The sequence below is a fragment of the Rhipicephalus microplus genome, chromosome X (genome assembly GCF_043290135.1).
Source record: "Rhipicephalus microplus isolate Deutch F79 chromosome X, USDA_Rmic, whole genome shotgun sequence".
Classification (NCBI taxonomy): Eukaryota; Metazoa; Arthropoda; class Arachnida; order Ixodida; family Ixodidae; genus Rhipicephalus; species Rhipicephalus microplus.
The window spans coordinates 19,470,163-19,491,586 of NC_134710.1; the positions used below are offsets into that span (position 1 = coordinate 19,470,163).

Consider the following 21,424-nt stretch of genomic DNA (forward strand, 5'->3'; position numbering starts at 1 on the left):
AAACCTTTCGATTGCGCAAGCACAGTTGTAAATCTCCAGAAAAACAGCCCCAACCCCATCGCAAAAAAAAATTTAATACCAACAAAAGACAGTGGTTCAAAAATTTCCTGACTTTCAGCTATCACATGCAGGGTGCTTCTTGACACTTTGTGGTCAATCATTGGGAGGTGCCCGACAATGCCAAGTATCTGCAGCAGTCTGCTGTCAGGCGCCTCACGCAGCCGAAACATCCGTGAAAGATGTAGGCACAAAATCAACAGCAAAAATATGCACCCGGAGTGTTTTCCTTGCACAGTTGCTATTTTGTTTTCTTGCAGTGTTCCGAACAGGGCAAATATTTTTGAACTAGAACAGCTAGACAATGAGTAAATGTTCTTGACCATCAAGAGTATAGTCACTTTCGCCACAGTACTCTGGTGTTATGCAAAAAAGTGTACTAATATTAGAAAAGGGCAACTAGACATCTCGGGTCACAGCAGATTCGGTCTCTTAATTACACATGCACGCACACACTGTACATTTACGGGCACCAGTGTGATCGTTGATGCCTGAAAAATTATCTGAAATCATGCATGTCCATAGTGCTGCTGTGGCCCTAACAAACAAACAAATATGCACGCAACTTTCTTTTGTGGCACACCAGTTTGCATTGTTTTCTGTTTGCAATTTTGAATTGTTTGTAGTTTCAGATCACCTGAAAACTTTTTGTAACCGCGTGAAATTTGCGTAACATGAGGTGTTACAGTAAATATTAGAGTTGTGCAAATCGCAAAACTTTGAGTGCGAAGCTAATTCGAGTATTGCAATGTCAGTGCAAATCAAATCAACTATTTTTTGAATATTTCTAAAACATTCCCAGAATATTTTTGTAATAATTCATAGCTATATTGCAAAAATAAAGTTTTGGAGGACTCCTGAGCATATTCTTATGAGATAGCAAGATGAAAGTGTTTCCTTTGGCTAGGTTGATGAAGCACTAGCGGGGTGGTGTTTCATTGTTGTCTTATCAAAAATGAGGCAATGCAGAGGCCGAATTGCAGTTATGTACATGATTTGGTGTAACTAAAGTGATGCTAACACCACCTTACACATGAAAGGCATAGATGCTATTTCCTCAGCCTCTCCTCCTCTTTCAACTTCTGTGGAAGCCCAACTGATCTGAAAACTAAGATGTGGCAATCTTGGGCCCCTTACTATCATTTATATTAATGACCTGCCTAATTCTCTTACCTTTTCTAAGTTTATATTATGTACTGATAACACCACGATAACTATTTCTAATGAAAATTTATCAGTAGTAGTAACCTAGTTTAACAGTGACCTTCACAACTTGTTAAGATGGTGTAAAATTATTGAGGTGTAAAAGCCCTCTAAAACTAAATTTTTGTTCTCATCAAAAAATAAATCACCACAGAGCATTTCTGCCCATTTTCATTGATTGCATTATCAGCAAGTGAAAAATGTGTTTACTTAGGCATAAATATTTCAGAACCATGTAACACAAATTAAAAAGAAGTTATCACATGAAATAAGCATCCTCACCAAAGCACATCCATTTTTTCCATGACTGGTTTTTCTTTCACTTTATTTCACGTTTGTACACTCAAACATTAATTACTGAATAACACCATCGGGTAACATGTACACCACTACCCTAAAACCACTTCAAATCATTCAGAACCAGGCCATTCGATTGATCCCGCTAAGCCCACCAAGCTACAATGCTAAACTGTAGCTAAAAGAAAATAAAATTCTTGATGTTGCCACCACTCGCCACTTTTCTTTTCAAACTAATGAATTATAAAATCTCCTTACTCTTAATTTCTTTATAATATTTACTAAATAACAACCCAACACATTTTGCACAGCATAACACCTTCATTCTACCCAAAGTGCAAACTAATTCTGACAAACAGACAGTTCACTCTGCAGCCATATCATATATTTCTAATTAAAACCTGAAAAACCCATAAATTTCCCCATGAATTGAAAAAGTTTTTATGTGGCATTAATTCTTCTGCCTAACTGGTTTTCCCCTCGACATGTTATTCTCTCTTTAATCTGTTGTTTTTTTCTGCTATTTCTATTTACAGCTTACATTTCTGATGACATATATTTATGTTAGCATTATCATTTCATTGTATCTGTATTTCATTCTTCATAACCGTGTAATCTTACTTTTTCTGCTACTGTTGTTGCCATAAAATACTTATGCTTACATTTCATAGGAGGCCCCATTTCAGTGTATACTACAGGACCTCCTTTTGTACATCCTTCTTGTGTGTTATAAAATAATAAAGCTTGATTCAATTTCATTTGATGTGGAGGACAAGGGTGTGCTCCCTTCGAGTTTAGAGTTCCAAATCTGCCTTGTAGACGTCAATATATATGAACATACGAATTTTCGAATGCTAAAAACCTTCAGCGTCCGATTTTTCCGACTTCAGGACCAAAACAGCATGGATTTTGGGTCCCCACTTCTGCCACGTAAATCATCTTTATGTTGGAACCACAGTTTTCTCAAGTTAATACATTTGTGACCGTAGCAGAACCTAAAAAGCAGCTTTGCCACAATACAAGTGTGATGGGGTGAAGCATATTGAAAATCTGAAAGGGCCACTGCTGATCAAACGTTGACTGCATTTGTCTTCGGTAAGTTCAAATAATTCCAATAGCTAAATTCTAGTGCAAACTGAATCGAATACCAAACACTATTAGAAAAATATTAAAAATTTGAATATTTGCTAACTTCTAGTAAATACATCAAAGTTATTGATTACAAATTAATTAGTAAAATTCAACTGATCGCTTCGAAATTAATTAAATAAATACATCTTAATATCATAATTTCTGGGGTTCCACACAAAATAAATAGGAAAGAAATAAGCGTAAGCACAGGGAGGTTAGTCTTAGACCGACTGGCTACTCTGTGCTGGGAAAAGGGGTGAGGTAAATAAAAGATTATAGAAAAGAGATGTTACAAAGAGAGAGAGAGGGTGCATATATTGTTCTACACGAAAAAACAGCATTATGATTACCAGGCACTGTGTTGATATAGTAAGCATTAGTTTGTGTACTCAGTCTCCGCTGTAAAATTGAACATTCAGTTGAGTTAAGCTTCCTCCAATCCCATGAAGTCTGAATTAATGAGGTTTCGCTGTATTTAATCAGAGACCACTTCATTCTAAGCATGATGCATATAATTGATTTCTATGAATGGGTGAACAAGTTAGAAAATGCTGTGGCTAAAATTTAGTGAAACCTTCGTGATACGATCACTGCTCGTATGAATTTCGGAGTGACAGGAGTTTTTCTGTGGTCCCGGCCAAAGCCCATTAGCCTGCAATGTAATGGAATGCAGTTGTTGTGAATAGATTTTCCCCCGTGACATTTTATATCAATGTACGCCAGCGTACTGGTATGAACAGGTGCTACTTGCACTTTCGTGTAAGACACAACAATACCCTGCAGCCCATACGCGCACATGCACGCTGCACTATATATAGCCTCGGAGATCATTCGCACAAATCTAGAAAACCTTAATGCACTTTCGTGTGCCTTCACATTAAAATTAAAGATGGTGTTGGCTTCACCATTTGTTTATTTTTCATTTTCCCAATGAATCGACACATGTTGCTGTGTTCGAGACAGCGTCACTGTACTGTGTTTACACGTGCTTGCCACGTCGATGTAAGCCATGTCCATACCTGCCAAGTTCAAGGATTCTGAATCCGGGAGATTTCTGCAGCGGGGGTGGGGGGTGGGGGCTGAATTATTTGCTTTTATTTTTTTCTGCCCCAAAAAAAAAGCCCAAGGACAAACAAACAAACAAAAAAACATCACGAAAAACAAGAGGGGGTGGGTCTCAATCGCAATGGATCAACACAACTAGCAGAATTTATTTCCTTCAAAAGAGCTCGTGTATGCCTTACCGGGACACACATGAACGGATGGGACGGCGCAGCTGGCTGCCGCAAAAGTGCGGGTCAAAGCTTTGCTCCCTACTAGATTCTTTTGACAGGAACGCCAGAACGTGTCTGGCTCCTTTGTTATTGACAGTCTAGGCTGGTTTTTTGCCGTCGCCGCCACTGCCGTCATTCACCGTATATGTATACTTATCTATATATATCAACACTCTATAAAGGAAAAGAAGCCGCCTGCGCTCAGTGTCCAGCTCGTCGCAATGCGCCAACGCGCGCTTATCTCTGACACGTACTTTGCCCGTGATTGGGGGGTGAGGGGTGGGGGGTTAATGCTTGTGCGCCCGCGCTAATCTTTCGGTGAGGAGATTCGTGTGCCTTCTTTCACTAGAATGATTGCGTTAGTTGCCGGGCCCACAAAGGTATCTTTAGTCTATGCACAGGCCCCGTTAACGAAAAGAGTGCGCTTTTCATACACAGCAAGGCATAACTTGGACACTTGTTAGTCTGCCCTTATCAGTACCAGTGATTATGTATTATGTATCGCGCATCGTTTTTTTTTTTTTAACAGGGCGTTACGTTACACGTCATTTGTGTGTGAGAAACGCGCTGCGCGTTTCGATCTGCTTGCCGTTCTCAGTGTGACATTCCAAGTTGTTGCTGTCACATTCATTGCTTCGCCCTTGCGGCGAAACTGACTTTTTTTTACGTATTTACTGCCCTTAGTCTACTGCTGCATGCCCTCGGAGATTGTAGATCGCTATCGCGCCGCCGCGACCGCGATGTTGTGCGCGGCAGTTGAGGCAAATGATAGTTCCTTTTTCAATCCCCATGCGCTTGACTGCGCACACGCCTTCAAAATAGTCGTTCTATGCCGTCTACGATCGCATCTGCCGTGGTTTTGTCCGCAGGGTTTGCGGAAAGCAGCGTTGCTTTGACTGGTTGAGTGTTGGACGCACGCACGCTTTGGTGACTCTGTCAGTTACGTCGTCGCCATACATGATCGCGTCAAAAGCAACCACAGTTTCGTCGACAGCGGATGTGGCAACGACAATCGCGCACACTATACTTCCAGTATGCGTGAGTAATCGCACGCGTACTTCCGAAGCTTCTAGTACGCTGCTCTCGGCCTTCATACAACTATTTCCGTACTAAAGTTCGTGTCACCTGCCGTGATTAGGAAATGTGTTCGGAAAATTCAAATTCAGGCCCAACAGACATAGGGTAATTTCACGAATTCGCATCTGCCGCGGTTTCACATCACTGAGATTCTACTGTACGTTTAGATGAACGCCTCTTAAACTCATTCATAATAAAATGGGGTAGGTTTGAAAAGTCTTCAGTAGATTTAGCTGCTTTTTTGTCAAGGCGGCCGTATCACGCACAAAAATTTGAATTTCCGGAAAATATTCATGACAACCGTACAATTGGAAGAAACGGTCCAAATCCAGGAGTCTCCCGGCCAATCCGGGAGACTTCGCAGGTATGCATGTCCTTGCAATCAAACATCCTACAAAAGGTGGCCGAGGAGCAAAATAAGAAGAATCAGACGGTCTTAAAGCTAGACCAAGCAATGTCAACATGCACAATTGTTGGGAATGCCCACACCTGCCAATTATCCTAATTGCAAGGGAGACTCCCAAATTTTCAGCAAACCTCCCGATTGTACAGGTGTGGCCCACAAATCTCCTGAAATAATCCCCAACACCATCGTAACAAAAAAAGCAATAAAAACAAAGGACAGCAGGTCCTAAATTTATCTATCGCGTGCAAAGTGCTTCTTAAGGTGGTACGTTTGCTGCAGTACTCTACAGTGATGCGGAAATGTGTACAAAGATTAGGAAGTTGTTAACAGCTGTCACTGGTCACAACAAATCTGGTTGACTAATTCCACACACACGCACATGCCATACATTTAAGAATACAAGTATGATCAATGACGCCTAAAAATGTTACTGGCAATCATTCAGGGCTGTTTATGATGTTGACCTGGCTTGAAGAAACAATAATAATAATAATAATATCTGGTGTTTGAAGTCTCGAAGCCGCGATAGGATTATCAGGGACGCCATAGTGGACAGCTCCAGAAACTTTCGACCATCTGGTGTTTTTTAATGTGCATTGATCGCACAGTACACTGGCCTCTGGCATTTCGCAATAGAGGTGAAACGCCGCGACCAGCATCGAACCCGCGACCTTCGGGTCAGCAGTTGACCGCCGTAAGCACTACACCACCGAGGCGGCGGACACTGAGAAACAACAAATGAAGACTTATGCCAGCTTCCTTTGTCACATACTAGGAGCTATATCGATCGGATGACATGAATATTTTCGGAATTTTCGATGATGCAAATGTTTCAGATCACTGAGGTTTTACTGCAGTAGACATTTCAAGACCATATGAAAGGTCCATACAAAACTGTCAAGAGAATCAAAAACCCTCACCATCAAGCAGTGACACTGAGGGCAGTGCTTTATCCACTTCTTCTAGAGGGCTAGCCAGCAGTTTAAGGTTTGCTGAGTGGGCAGCCAAACTCTTCTGCAGGGCATTGTTGGAATCTGCTGTGCGCTGGTGTACCTCCAGGTACTTGGTAAACTCTGCTGTAAGCTCTTTGATCAGGTTTGAGGGTGGCCTTTTGCCAAATGCAGAGCCGTGGGCTGCTTCCTTTTCTTGCTCTTCCTTCAACAATTGCTCCACCTGTGCAAGGTCCTTGTCCACACTGTGATATAGCTCCTTCAGACCTGCAGCAATGTAGTCCCTCACGAATGTGAACAGCTGCATAACTGATACCACACAAGCACACATATACAAACAAACAAAAACGAGCAACAAAAAATTTACCAGCATGCTGTGTATTCTTGTTTTCCACTGTAAAGCTGCATGCATTTTGTTCCCCAAGACTTAGCAAGGTCATTTTGTTCTGCAGTTTCGATTTTCAATGAGGTGCATACATATACCAGGACGTCAAATAAAGCCAATTTTCCCATCTTCTGCTGAGTGGAAAACTTGAAATTAAGAGCTGCAGTCTACTTAAGAGCTGGCGACTGTAGCTGCAGTCTTATTAAGAGCTGCAGTCTACAGTCGCCACTGTGGCTTCAGCACCAAAGCTCTGCAAGCTGACGAGCCACCAGTGCTCGAACACAATGTCACCACCCCCATGGCAGATCTTTTGGAAGAAGTCTCCTTTGCGGACTACGTCGATGTGGACTCAAGTGCAGTGGTGTGGTGCACTCACGGATGGCGACATAATATGTCAGGTGAGAAGTGCAGAACCTGTCGCTGCCAGTGACGATGATGAGGAGGAGGACAAAGCACCAGTGCGGCCCTCTGCTGCGGAAGTCATGGCCAGATTGAATGCCGCCCGTCTTTTCTTAAATTTTGAAGAAGGCGGAGAAGAGGTCTTCCGCCAAATGCGCTCATTAGAACAAGAAGTGCTGGCTGTCGCCTTCAAGGAAAGAAGGCCGACCGCGATCACAGATATTTTCAAAAAATTAAATTATGCCCTACTCGCAGTTTTTGTTGTTCTTCATTTTCGTTAGTTCGAACTTTCTTTAATTTGAACTGAGGCAGCTTCTCCTTGCGGTTCAAATTAACGAGCTTTTGCTGTAGTTTCATTTCCAATCTGCTTGTGCTAGCTGTGCATGTGCCTTCGAAATCATGTTTTTGTTTTATTTTTTTGCTATCTATGATCGCATCTGCCACTGTTTTGTCCGTAGCATTTGTGGAAAACAACGTCACTTTGATTGGTCGAGCGTTGGACAGGCATGCACTTTTAGAGTTCTGTCAGTTACGCCGCCGCCACACATGATCATGTCAAGAGCGACTGCGGTTTCATCCATAGATATTGTGGCAAATGATAACAACAATTTCGACAGATCATGCGCTGACGGCAAGTGTCTTTCAAAATCTTCAAGCATGCTCCTCTCAGCGTTCGTTCAACAGTTTCCGTACTAAAGTTTATACGACCTGCCGTAATGAGGAAAAGTCTACAGAACATCCGAATTTCAGCCCAATGATCATATTCGTATCTGCCAGTTTCGATTCTATGGCACGTTTAGATGAACACCTCCTAAACTTGTTTACAATAAAATGCGATGGGTTTGCAAAAAGCCTGGATCGGATTGCAGTGCAGCGAAATCACGCACAGAAATTACGATTTCTCGGAGATTTTCATCTCAACTATCAATTACAAGAACTCGTCGAAATGAGGGAGTCTCTCGTATTTTGCAGGTACGGAGAAGTGATGTCTTCAATTCATGTTATTTTCGACAGAAAAAAAGATGAAAAAATCGGCTAACAAAGGATTTAAGCACCTACAGGCATCTTTATGCATGAGCTCTATAGAGTACGTGGCAGGGCTGCAAAGGTGTCTTGAGTGATCAGGCATCACCAGAACAAATCACATATTTACTGCATATTATTTTTTCTTATGATGGAATTAAATGAAATCAAAAGCAACAGGAGCTCACCTTGGATAGTAAGCACCAGGTCACTAACAGCTGTAGGGCACACACTCAGCCTGGCACAACACTGCACAATCTCTTGCGGCACTGCTTGGGGGTCCATTACCAGCATGCTTTTATCCAGGTTGAGTGATGACAGGAAGGTTCTGTTGAAAAACAACCATGAGGATCCACTAGCACATTTCACCATTGCTACCTACACTGTACAGTGTAACTTTACCATTTTCATGGAATACATAACATCCCAGCACCTAAAACTGAACTAAAAGCAGACCAAATTTATATCTTTTTTAGAAATCTTCAGCTAAAAATAAAGCACCCCCTATAGTTGTGATGTATATCGAATTAACTCCACGTAAAATCCAAAAAAGGAAGTGTTTTGTTTAACTAAAGTTTTGGTTAACTAAAAGATAAGGAAATATAAACAATATTCTACCATTTCTAATTCTAAGCTGCAAAAAAAAACAAAGGTGCAGAAATATAGCAAGTGTGCTCCCTTTCCATTTCCACAGCTTATCTTTATATTGCACAAGACATATATAGTCCACTTTCAAATAAGGAGCATATAGTAATTGCTTATTTTTTTTTTCAAGTTGTTAGACTTTTGTGAAATTTCATTTGATAAAGAAGACATTAATAATGCTTCGCATCATTCTGAAATTCGCTATGGGTGCCAGTATCATCCACAAGCTTGCCTGAACGTAAACTAGACTCTAGCGAAGCCACAGTGCTGTGTCGTTATTGTATATACTCATAACTTGTTTCTGTCCCCATAGCCACCTTTCATCACTCCTTTTTTTTTTCCCCCTGTCCCACTTCTATTCAGAGTAGCAGGCTAGAGAGAGCTAGTTCAGGCCGACCTCTCCTCTTTCTAATAAATTATCTGTCTCTCTCTCTTGAATACGTGATGGCTGACAGAATGGAGACAGCAAAGCCTATATCTACAAGAACACGTATGGCGACATCTCCCATGGGGATTTCAGTATGTATGTATTCCTGCTCTGTTCGGCAGAGCAAAAAAGCAACAAGCTGAAGTCTCCAGATGTACTGCAGGTATTGACTTCTGGGAGAGTAAGTGCGCTGCTTCGACAGACACACTGAATATGTGCTCATCTGCCACATTTGTTCATGTTTTATTTCGTGCCTTGCATGTCTCTGAATCTGCAAGATGCCGTAAAGACCCACAGCAAGAGCACAATTTGAACTGTGGAAACTGTGGAGAAGGTGGCCACACTGTTGTACAGTATGGCATCTGATGCTTGTCCACTTTTCGGATGCTCGCCACTGATGACTGCAGCTGAAGTGAGTACTTCATGACAACTTAAAACTTAAACTAGCACATCTTCAAGCATAAGTGAAGTTTCTTACACAAGTAGGCATTCTCGAAGAACTAGGTCGTTTTTGCTACAGGCTCGCCACAAATGAAGTCATCAGTTTCCTCACCAAAGCTTCAGCTCAATGCTAAGCCATGCAATGCTGTGACAAATGCTGCTGCAGTATCCCCAGGCAGTTGCGTCTGCTATCCGAACTGGTGCTGCTCCATGACGTTTGCTTTTGAAATGAAGTCGGCGTCAAACATAGCCACTGCTGCGCAGGGCTGGGCAGTATAGAAGATAAATGTATCATAGATACTATCTTAGATACTCAATGTGTATCTTGTATCTGCATCGTCATATGTGTTGCAAGACGAGTATCTGTATCTGTATTTCTGATACGCTCAATAATGTACTGAGCATCTCAAGATACATGTTACTGCTATCGCAATACTACAGTGCGAAATAATCACTGATTCAGCTGCGCTGCTCGCCGCCCCCAAAGAACAATGGCTTCACGGGCTCAAGATGGTCTCACGGTTTACACATTAAATTCAGCTATGTGCTTTCCAGAGGGTCCGCAAAGGTGCCATAAGGCTCAGCCTAACAATACCGACATAGACACGGCTCGCGTCTGTCTGAAAAAAATGGGCTTCAGGAACCTCAATGGTGTTTTGTGAATGGATGAATGAATGAATAAATGAATGAAATCCACTTTTCAAGCTGGTACTGGCAATATTAAGCCTCTTAAATAAAACTAAGGCACTGACATAATTTCATCTTTCTGCCCGAGCCCACCTGTGAGGGCAGGCAATGAGATGTGCGTGTCCCTTTTGGTGGAGCAAAGTAACACCACAGCACTCACTCGCGCAGTCTCGACAGAAACAAGTGCATGAACGTAGAAATTCTTGCGCTTGCCCCCGTGCCTTTTGTTCTCTCGTTCTTTTCTTTTAGTTGTGTCACTGCCATGACACTTTCCCTGGCCACTAACCAGATCTGCGTACCACAATGCGGCCGAGGATAATCACATATATTCGGATGCCACTCTCCTGCGCGGTAATTCATGAAGAAATCTGAAGCACGAGCTTCCTTTGCATCGCATGGCTTTCACGCATCACATCAGTGATTTGAGAGATTTTTTTGGATGTAAGTTTAAATTTCATACCACTGGCTGATGCACAAATGTTAATTATAGCATCGCTGGTACCGTTGCTAGATGTAATGTCATATAACTTTTTTGCTCCTTTTTCTAGCTTTATACATCGCTTAACAGTTCAATGCTGCATGAAAAGCTCTCACAGAATACACAGCGAAAAGATGGATCATCGCATCAACTTCGATGCTGCCTCTGTCGTCGACACGCAAGGTAGCCACACCAAAAGGCAATTCTTAGAGTCCTGGCATTTCCCATTAACACCTGGAAATATTAAATGCTCAACTGGGGCCCTGCCGAATATATATGTACACGGTCTGCAGAACCAGTGGAGAAAACGCAGCAACAAGAATGACGGGAAGAACCATAGTGGAGAGGGGTGCCATTAAGAAAATTCGCTAGCTTCGGAGGCAACCAGACAGTCATCACCTAAAGAAGGGACCAATTTGGTCCCAAAATGTAAGGCCAGTTTTCAATTTTAATATTAAAAACTATTGACTAAAAATGACTGGAGAGCTAGTCACTTCTAATTTATAGCCAAAATAGGCTCTCTGTTTTATCCTTACTTTAAACTGTCTGCTTTATTCCTGCTACTGTTTACACATTTATATTCACTTGAGTTGACTCTTCTACCAAGGGGATTCGGAGAAAAAATATGTCATGCAGGCATGCATTGAGTATACAGTACCAAACAATCTGCTTGCTGCTTAGTAAAATAGCGAAACTGAATTTGTATTACAATAATGAAAATAATTAGGAGCCATTCCAAATCATGTGAAGGGAATTCTAGAAGCATTGTTTATGCTCATGAGTGTCCCAAACGAGCCCTTTCAGGCAATTTCCCATGGGCACTGATTTTTTTTATTGTCTAACCTCAACAGGTAAGTCGACAATACATGCTTAATTTTCAAAACTATTAAGAGTTACGCCTGTACCATGTTCCTATACTTACTCACTATGAATGTTGGACGTTGACAAGCGTTCCTATTTTAGATATAACAGTTTTCCTTTATTGCAGATTTTTTATTTTTATTTACTATCACTAATTGCCAGGTAGGCAGAGCAATCGGCAGCAATGGCATGAATGGAGGCATTGTGCTGCGACAATTTCTGCAACCATACTGCCACCCACTCTTATTTTCATTCTTGTCTTATTAGGTTTAAACCATAAAAACTTAAGCCGCACCGCAATGTTTCGGAACATTCGAGATCTTCCCAGACCGTTCTTTTATGAGAACACGCGAATCTTGCCACGAAAGTCACATGGCGATTGAGGCAAAATTCTGGAGGCGCATGTACTTAGGTTTAACAGCTTGAACATTATGGTCAGATAATTTGGATGCCCTCCATTACAGTATCCCTTATAATGATATTGTGGTTTTGAAACATAAAAACCTACAAATTACCATTAAGGTGACGCTCAGTACGCGAGTATTCTAGCTCATTTGGGAGCTGACGCAAGCACGAGCAATAACGGTGGAAGGTGCGATCACTGATGCATACGATAAGACATGTTCTGCCGATGATCAGGCTACCTATGACCGATGAAGTTTGTTGCCACTGTCAGAGTACAACATGCTTCGCAAGTACTTTCAGTTACTCAGTTTTCTCGGTACATCAGCACAATATATAGTTTTGTCTCTACCAGAGTAACTGCCACTTTCTTATGAAGTTACCACTACAATACAATACTAGGTCTGAAGCGTTTTTAGAGAGCAGTATTCTCTTTGATAAAAAAATCATTGCACGTTAGTCAGTATATGGACATTGAATGCATTACGCGAGCAGACAACAAGAATATGAAAAGTAATTGCAGCTTATGTGCTGTATGCAAAGTTTGTGGCTACTGGACTTATGGCTGCTGTACACCGGTTGTGTGGTGTGGCATAAGCAGTTTTCTTCTGGATGGTAAAACAGCACACTGCTATTTGCACCATCATGCGAAAGCTACTTATTGAAGCTCCTCTGGTTATGGCAATACGCTAGCTGGTCGGCAAGCTCAGCAGTAACTCCCAACATTTATAGAAATGACAAGCAAGAACTGCTGTCAGCAGAGTGCTTGAAGAGCTGTCCTGTTAGGCAGCTAAAGCAAACCATAATACATTCTTTTGGGAGTAACTAATGTACTTTAACCCAAGAAGGACGAAACTTTTGAAACACTAACAAACATTTCATTAAAATGAAATGAAATGAATAACAATTAAGAAATTTACAAGCAGACATTTTCGCATATGTAGCCATTCGTAACTACATTTTGGGGCTGTATAACAATTTTGAAATTGTATCACAGTATATTAAGATACAATTGTTGCAGTAGTATCTTGCATCTGTACCTTCAATACTTCTTGCCTGAGTATCTTTTACCGTATCACGATACAAATTCAAAGTATCCTTGCCCAGCCCTGCCGCTGCATTGTCCTCACTGCTCTTGCCACTTTTTTTTCCTACTGCATACAGCGTCGATAGTTCATTCTGTGACAATGTATAGTTACAAGCGTCGGCCTTTCACACCCAAACAGTGGAACAGCAAAGCTTTACGGCACACAGATGGGTGGATAAAAACTCCTCAAAGCCAGGAGACCATTCTTGAAAAGGCTGTGCCACTGTGCCCAAGGAATCATGCCCACCCCGGGTATCAGCAGGAACTCAGGCAGTTGGTACAGGCTCAGTGCTTCATATTTCAGTCACTTCCCCACTAGTCACCAACTGCTGTATTCACCGCCATTTCTCTCTAAAATTGTTTTGAAAAGAAAAAGAAAAACAGCAGATCCCATGTATCTTGGGAATCGATATTATGCGAAGCGCGCAGAGGGAAGGTGACTGTGGTGTAATTTTTTGTTGAGCGAAACATTACTAAATGACGTTAAACATATGTACAAGTGTTACACACTCAAACCTCGTTATAACGAAGTTGAAGGGGTTTCACTATATTATTTCGCTATATCGATTACTATTTCGCTATATCGATTATAACAGTTTGTGGCAATGTATGCTCAGATGGGCACACACCTATAAGCATGCAAAGAAGGAAACCGCCTCGCGGACCGATGTGCCGATACGTGACCACGCTTGCTACGAAAAATAAACACAGTCGAACCTCATTGATTCAAATACGCTTAATTCAAACTTCTGGTTAATTTGAACTCACACTGAGGTCCCGTCAAAGCTATGTGTATTCCAATGGGCAAAAACGCCCTGTAATTCGAACACGCGAGCACTTGGGACAGTTAATTCGAACATACCGTGCTCCGAAAATGCTCTCAGCACCATGCCCGATCCCGCGGTGGCACCTCTCAATGCTGTGTGCGAAGAAGGAAAAGAAAAAAAAAGAAAAAAAAGACTGTCGCAAATAGTTTGCCGTCTCTTAAGTGACGTTCTGCGATGCACCTGTGCCAGGCCTCTCCCTTTTCCGTTTCTGCACCTAGAGACCCTCCTCCTTTTAAGGCCGCGCATGGAGAGAGGAGAAAAAAAAAAGCTGTCGCGGAAAGTCCTCCTTTCTCGGTGCAGAGGGTAGCAGCAAAGACGCAGTCATTGCCGTCGTGAGAGGAAAATCGCTTTGCACCGCAGTGCCGCTTCTCAGTCATGTGACAAGCTTAGCACTTCTTCAATCCTCTGCTCTGGCTATGTGAGGAAGACGGCTCTCTCAGCCGCGCGTGGCGTGACTGTAAGGTTGGCGCAGTAGATTTGAAAGAGCCGCGCCACACAAGCATCAAACTCCACAGAAAACGATATACTTAACACACTACGGTTGGTTCTTTTTTTTTTTTTTTGATAGACTATTTGATAGACTAATTTAGTTCGTTATATCTATTTACCGGTCAATTTTACTTTGTTACAATGAGGTTAAAATGCATAGTTCTCAATGGAGCATTCAAGGGGAATTTTCTTTACTTCTTTATATCCATTATTTCATTATACCCTGTTACGTTATAACGAGGTTTGAGTGTATGCTCGAACATGCCTTTGATCCCACGGCCGAAACGTTAGAATGAACCGTGCTAAAATGTTTGTTGTGTGTCAAATATGTATGTTGAACAGTCGCATATGTTTTATATAACATGTTATTTATAGTTGTCTAACAGTGCAAAGACCAACATGGGTATTACCAACACCAGAAGCGGTAAGCTGGAATGTAGTGCTTGTGCTTGCGAGGGTGGTATACATCTGGCTAGTGCTATGTAAACTAAATGCAGTGGATGGCGCTTAACTACAATTGACACTCTCCCGACACGGCACCTGCATTATTGGAGTACATATGTAATGTTTAATAGTTACATAGGCAGCACTGCAACCACAACTGATATTTTGCAAATATTACACCTGCATAGGGTCTTTTTCTGAAGCAGTTCCGAGACGTGGCATGGCTCTATGATAGAATACTTGACTGCCACACAGAACGCTTGAGTTCTAATTCCTACTGGGACCATAAAATTTATTATTTGCATTCTTCATGTCAACGCTTCCGATGTCGGTTTTTCCTAACACTCTCGCATTCAAATTACCAATGTATGTTTTTGCTGTCCCTCGGTAGATATAAAGTGTCAAACACCTGTGGCACACACCTGCATATCACTACATGTGTACAAGTATTAGCCACTTGTTTGGAGGAAAGGGTTTGATGTCGTACGTAATAGGATTCTCACACTAATCATGTCATGACCAGACAGTCATTATTTTCAAACCTTCTTACCCTCCCGCACTAATTTTGGTCTACCCCAAGTTAAGGAGGTAATCACAAGAGCACCTATACGTAAGTGGCTAGATAGATAGATAGAGACTAAGATAGAAATGTCCGAAGTGTCTGCAGTAAGCAAAAAAAAATGCTTTGCATTTAATAAACAACCGAAGAGAAGTATTATGCACACATGGGTTAATGAAAGACCAATGTTGGATTGGTGCCACAATAAAGACAAGTTGGCATCATCATCCATCATTCTCAGCCTGTTGAAGTCCCCTGCAGTACAAAGGCCTCTCCCAATGATCTCCAATATCCTTTCCGAGCTAGTTTCATTTTATCCCTGTGAACTTTTTTAATTTACAATGAACTCTCTACCTTGAGCTTGAGTGCGCTTGTCATCCCTTGGCATTACAAAGCCTGCCTGTGCATTGCGAAGCTAGTCCAGGTCAATTTGTTTCGCTTTATGTCAACAAGAATATCTGCAATATCTGCAACTCCTGTTTATTCCCTGTTCTTGGTCATTAGAGTATTAGCTGGTACATCAATTGATAGTATTTTCAAACGCCCATGTAACAAACACTAAGGTCGGCTTAGAGAGGAGGATTTAAAATATTGTGCCAGTATATGATTGAAACTGAGAAAAATATTCGCCACAGATAAAGCTGCCTACGAAAAACAGTATTGCGACAGAAAGTGGCCACTCGAACAGCCAACAAGGAGCACCGCAGTCAGTTATCGTTGCCACCTGCATAATGGTCATGGAGATGTCTTTACTGATTGCTCACACAGTCGTGGCTCATTATATGCCAGCCAGTTCAAAGTGCACCCCACAACTTGTGGTGTGGCCAACGCCACGCTTTATCACAAAATATATTTTACATTTTCGGTTACATGTGCTAGTCAGCCAAATATTATGGCTACGGCCCGAGTGTGGCGATCGCCAGAAACATGATAGCAGCCACCGACGAATGAGCGAATTCAACTCATCACCAACGATACAATTAAATCACACTAAGCATCTTCAACTCTCTGTTAGACAAAGCATGTGGCGCCTACTGCACGCTTCTAATAGGTGGCAAGAACCCAAATACACCAGACAGCAGTTTGTTTCCACATCGTGCAGAACAAATAAAAAGTGAAAGCAAGCCTAGCTATCCCTACATTGGCTCAGCATGATGCACGCTTTCAGACGCGAGTGACTTGTGCGCAAGGAAACCTTGTAGCACAGACAGTGGCATGGTAAATGCATGCACGCAAGTGTTCTAGCACAGTCAGGCTCAGGTGCAGTGATGGCATAAACAGGGGACACGCTGCACACATCACTCGTGACCCCTGATATGAAGCGGCAGGCGTTTCAGATGAGCTGCGTCAGTTCGCGTTCATTAGAGATCGCATTCCAGATGTGTACACATGCGCAGAAGAAAGCTGGATGAGTCCTCCACCCCGGCATCACATGTATCTTTTCTTTCCTTCGTTGTTTTGCTCAGCCTACATTCGAGGCTTTTTATTCTACCTCTTTATTTATTTATTTAATTTTTCTGGCTTTCAACTTTATGGGGTTGGGTTAGAAGTTGGCTGGCTTAGATTTGAGTAAATAAGGTAATCTCCAATCAGCTCATGACTAAACACTCAATTTCTTTTTATGTGCACATTTTTTTCAGTGACTGATGTGTCAGGGATTAAGGAAAGATAACTGTAGTCAATGCTGCACTGTTAACTCCCGAACACATGAAATATGCCTGCAGATAAGACACGGCATTAGGCACAACTACACTAAGAATGACCGACTACCACAGGATTTATTAGACGGCAATAAGCAATGTTTCAGCCACTCACTCCAGCTCTTCATTCTTCCTGTCTACATGACTGGTTACTGAGCGTAGAAGACTTGCTTTCTCTTCACTGTAAAAAAACAAAAAAATACATGCGAGCATAAGTAACAAAGCTTTATCACTGACCTCCTTCTCACTGTGTCATAACATAGAGGGCTGAAAGTTAGGACAAACATATGTTAAATAAACTATTTTTAAGATGTTTTACGTCATACATCCAGACATCCTATATTTTCTGGTATCAAAAAAGTAGCAAAACTTCTAAGCGAACATTTTGTATGTAGGTTCGACCCAGAGTGGTCAAGCCGAAATGAATGCTATAAGTGGCTTGTTACACTGTGTGTGTTTATAGTCGCTAAAAAAAAAGGAGAGAGAGACAGAGAAATCCAACCACAAAGCTGAACCCCTTGGAAACAGAAAAAAAAATGAACAAGACCAGACAAACACAAGTGGACACTATCAACAACATTTAAAAAACACTGATATGCCACACTCACCAGTATATAATGCACACTTTTTTACAGAAAAACAAAAAAACAAAAAAGGTGCGAGTGTGGGGTAGGGAGTGTTGCTCTAAAAACTGCCTCCATACTACAATGAGAAGCAACAACAAAACTGCAATGGCAACAGCAAGTGCTATTTTGCTTTGATTTATCATAAAATGGCGACAAGGCATGCCTTGCCATGACTTCACATAGGTCAGGTGTAGGTTCATTTCGTGGTCAACTGCAACTTGTACTGTCAAATCTCGTTATAGAGAATTTCAGATTGACTTTTTCAAAAATTTCCCTCCAATCCATTGGTCTAATGTAAAAAAATTTCATCTCAGAATACCGAATGTTTCAGAAAAACCTATCGAATTTTATCCTTTTTATTTCTCCACAACACTTTAAAATAATGAAGAGCAATTCTAAAAAGTTACTTGCTACTTTGGAAGCAATACCCAGCTCCGTACCTGTCACTATCATCACCATCAGAGTGCCCACATATTTCTTTGTGCCCGCCCTATTCTAATGTGCGATAGTCCTATTGCCATGATCATCACCTGGTATTTGCTTTTTGTATCAGGCTTTGCCTTATTGCCTTTGTTTTCGTCGGGCTGTTTTACCTGCCTGCTTGTTACACAGCTGTTTTTTAACCTTTTCATTGGCGATTAAATATTCAAGATGAGATCCCGAAGCAGCACGAAAGGAATGCTATGACAGTGAAAAATGCGATGCAAGTGATTTATGGGACAAAGTCGCCAATGACTACCTGTGCATGCTTTACTAACGCTCAAACACTACGCACAGTGTGATGACGAAGCATGAACATGAGCTAAGCTGACAATCGATAAGATACGTGCCATTTGTCGTGATGCAGAAATGATGACGAGCACAAAGACGATGTTGAAACAGCACACGCGAACCAACGTGAAGAATTGGAATTTAATGCTAATGCTTCTCAGTGTGTAAGAAGGGTGCACATGTTTAAAGGGACCCTGAAACACTTTTTCAAGGAAACATGGAACGGATCCACTACAAGAGCGTATTGCCTCACGAATTCAACTGCCGCAAAAAAGCTTAAGAATCTGTCCAGTACGAGCGGAGTTACAAAGATTTGTTGCACGCTGCAATCGCGTTTGCTCTTCTTTCGTCCCAATGAAAGTGCTGGAAGCTAAGCAGGGGGGATGCATTGGGCAAAGAAAATATCTCACGCGTGTCTCGTGAGACATTTCCTCCCCCCCCCCCCCAGTTTTTTTTTTTTTTTCAGTGTCATCGCACGCGCACATGTGGACAAGTCGAAGCCTACTGCGGCGATCCCTGTTAACGATGGGGCGCACCATGTTTAAATCACCCAATGGCTGATAGAAGGCCTTCTACGAGTAATTTTTTAGTTTCCTCCGTTATTTGTCGAGAAAAGAGAAAGCATTTTTAGCTGATTTTGATAATTTATTGTGAATTGCAGGACGCGTGCTGCGCTATAATATTTGGCTTGAATGTTCTCAGCAGACTCTACTACCAATCAGCAGCATTTTCTGACCATGCTCAAAAGGTGTTGCAGGGCCCCTTTAAGAGTTTGTCTTTCAGCAGTCGAGCTGCCCACATCAGGATAAATTGTGCTCTTCCTCAAATAAACATGAGTTGGTTCCCTAATATTTTGTTTTCCCTGCTTATTATTAGAGCATAATTTGGTCGCGAATGCATACACAGCACAGGTCGTCACCTCACATGGTTGCATTAACGATTTTTATGCAGATTTCTAATACTTTCACTACAACGACTTTTCAAAATAATGAATAACCTTTAGCAGTCCCTTGAGACTTGTTGCATTAAGATTTCACTGTATACGTAATATTTGAGACAGATGGCTAAAGACGCCAAACTGTTTTCATTATAAAGGCCTATTTAACCCTTTACTGCCAAGTACCGTAAAATTGCGACATACCAAAAAACTTCGAGCAAGCAAGTCACAAAATGCGTGCCGCATTAAATGTCGGCTGTCACAGCAGACCTCATCGCAATGCAGCTGTCACAGCAGACATCAAACTAGTGGCCTCTTACTGACAAATGATAGAAAAAAGTTTGTTCATGTGAATTGAACCCAGGACATCACAGTCACAAGCTCGACTATTTAGCCCAGTCATATGATTCCTGGCAAGTACAGATGGTGGCATTTTTTTGTGCATTAACAGACTAGAATAGCTAACCAAAGTACTGTTTTAAACATAAATATAAGGTAAAGTAAAAGATTGTTGATGAAGGAAATTGCATTTATTCATTATCCCATATTGGATTCGTATTCTAAATAGTTTCGATTCACATTCCATTCATATAAGAAAAATTTGATATCGACACACCTCCAACTTGAAGGCTTGCTCATGCATGTGAAGTCTCTTATGTGAATCGAGTATGCCTTGAAACTTTTCTTACTATTGATCTTTGCTTTTCCTGAAAATCTTGCGCTTGTCAAATTGGAGCACGATGCCCCATGACACTATGTGGATGGCAAGGTTGCTGCCCCTCCCGAGTTTAGTGTCTTCCTTAAGCAGTTTTTTATTTAAACATGTAATGAGTATAAAACTTTTCTTTTTTGCAACAATGACTCAAGTCTACAGCATTTATGCACACTGTATAAAATATTCTTTAACATGAGTGTCTTTGAAATAAATATTTGCCTCTTGATAGCCTAGAGCTGTATTTACCTAGTTCTTGTCTTTTCTTTTTTTGTTAACGCAGTTTCCAAGTAGTGAAATACTCATGTATCCACACAATGTTTGGTATACAATACTAAAAGAGGCCTAACGTGCTTAATTAAGAAACATACAACAGCCCATTTTGGCATCATGAGCCATTCTTTGCCGCTGATTTCAGAAATGATAAAGTGTCAATATTAACTTCATAATATACACAGTGCTGGGAGAATTGAGCGAAAAATTTCCAACCATAAGACCTATAGCCTTTTAGTGAACAGTTTTAAAAAGGAGAGAAGGGTAGTGCTAACAATTGTCCAAATGGAACTTCTGGCTTGCATGTTTTTGCGATGGAAGAAAAAAGTCAAAGTATTGCTCAGCACCAAGCAGCCACAAGTTCACATGGCAGACAATTAGCAAATGCTCATTAAATAATTTCATGCCATATTGCTTTAGTTAGTCCAGGTCTACCAAAGATAACCTTTCATTCAGTGTCACTTTTGAAGCATAAAAGAGCCAGAAAATTCTCATAAGACTGCCAAGCCAGCAGTAAAATGCTATTAGGAAAGAGTAAACAAACTAAACAACCGGAAACCCCTAGTATGCCAAGCACTTCATTTATCCTCTTAAAATATGAGCTATGAAAGCTCACACCATTTAAAAAGAGCTATACTACACTGTGCGAAAACAAAGACTGCATACATATATATATATATATATATATATATATATATATATATATATATATATATATATATATATATATATATATATATATATATATATATATATATATATATATATATATATATATATATATATATGCGTTTCATAGAGACGCTCAAAGTAGAACACTAACACCACTTAGCTCAGTGCAACACTCAAAGCTAGA

At 41.1% G+C, this 21,424-nt stretch overlaps 1 protein-coding gene across 2 annotated transcripts in view; it reads right to left on the reverse strand.

Annotated features, from left to right (window-relative positions):
• The window catches only part of LOC119175693 (tyrosine-protein phosphatase non-receptor type 23), a 99,625-nt gene that overhangs the window by 59,453 nt on the left and 18,748 nt on the right, over nucleotides 1-21,424 (reverse strand). For both annotated transcript variants that reach the window (XM_037426635.2, XM_075881903.1), the window contains exons 10-12: nucleotides 17,365-17,430; nucleotides 8,391-8,530; nucleotides 6,366-6,662 (exon numbers count right to left, since the gene is read on the reverse strand). In XM_037426635.2, coding sequence (XP_037282532.2) covers nucleotides 6,366-6,662; nucleotides 8,391-8,530; nucleotides 17,365-17,430 — 503 coding nt within the window. The remainder of the gene's footprint in view (nucleotides 1-6,365; nucleotides 6,663-8,390; nucleotides 8,531-17,364; nucleotides 17,431-21,424) is intronic.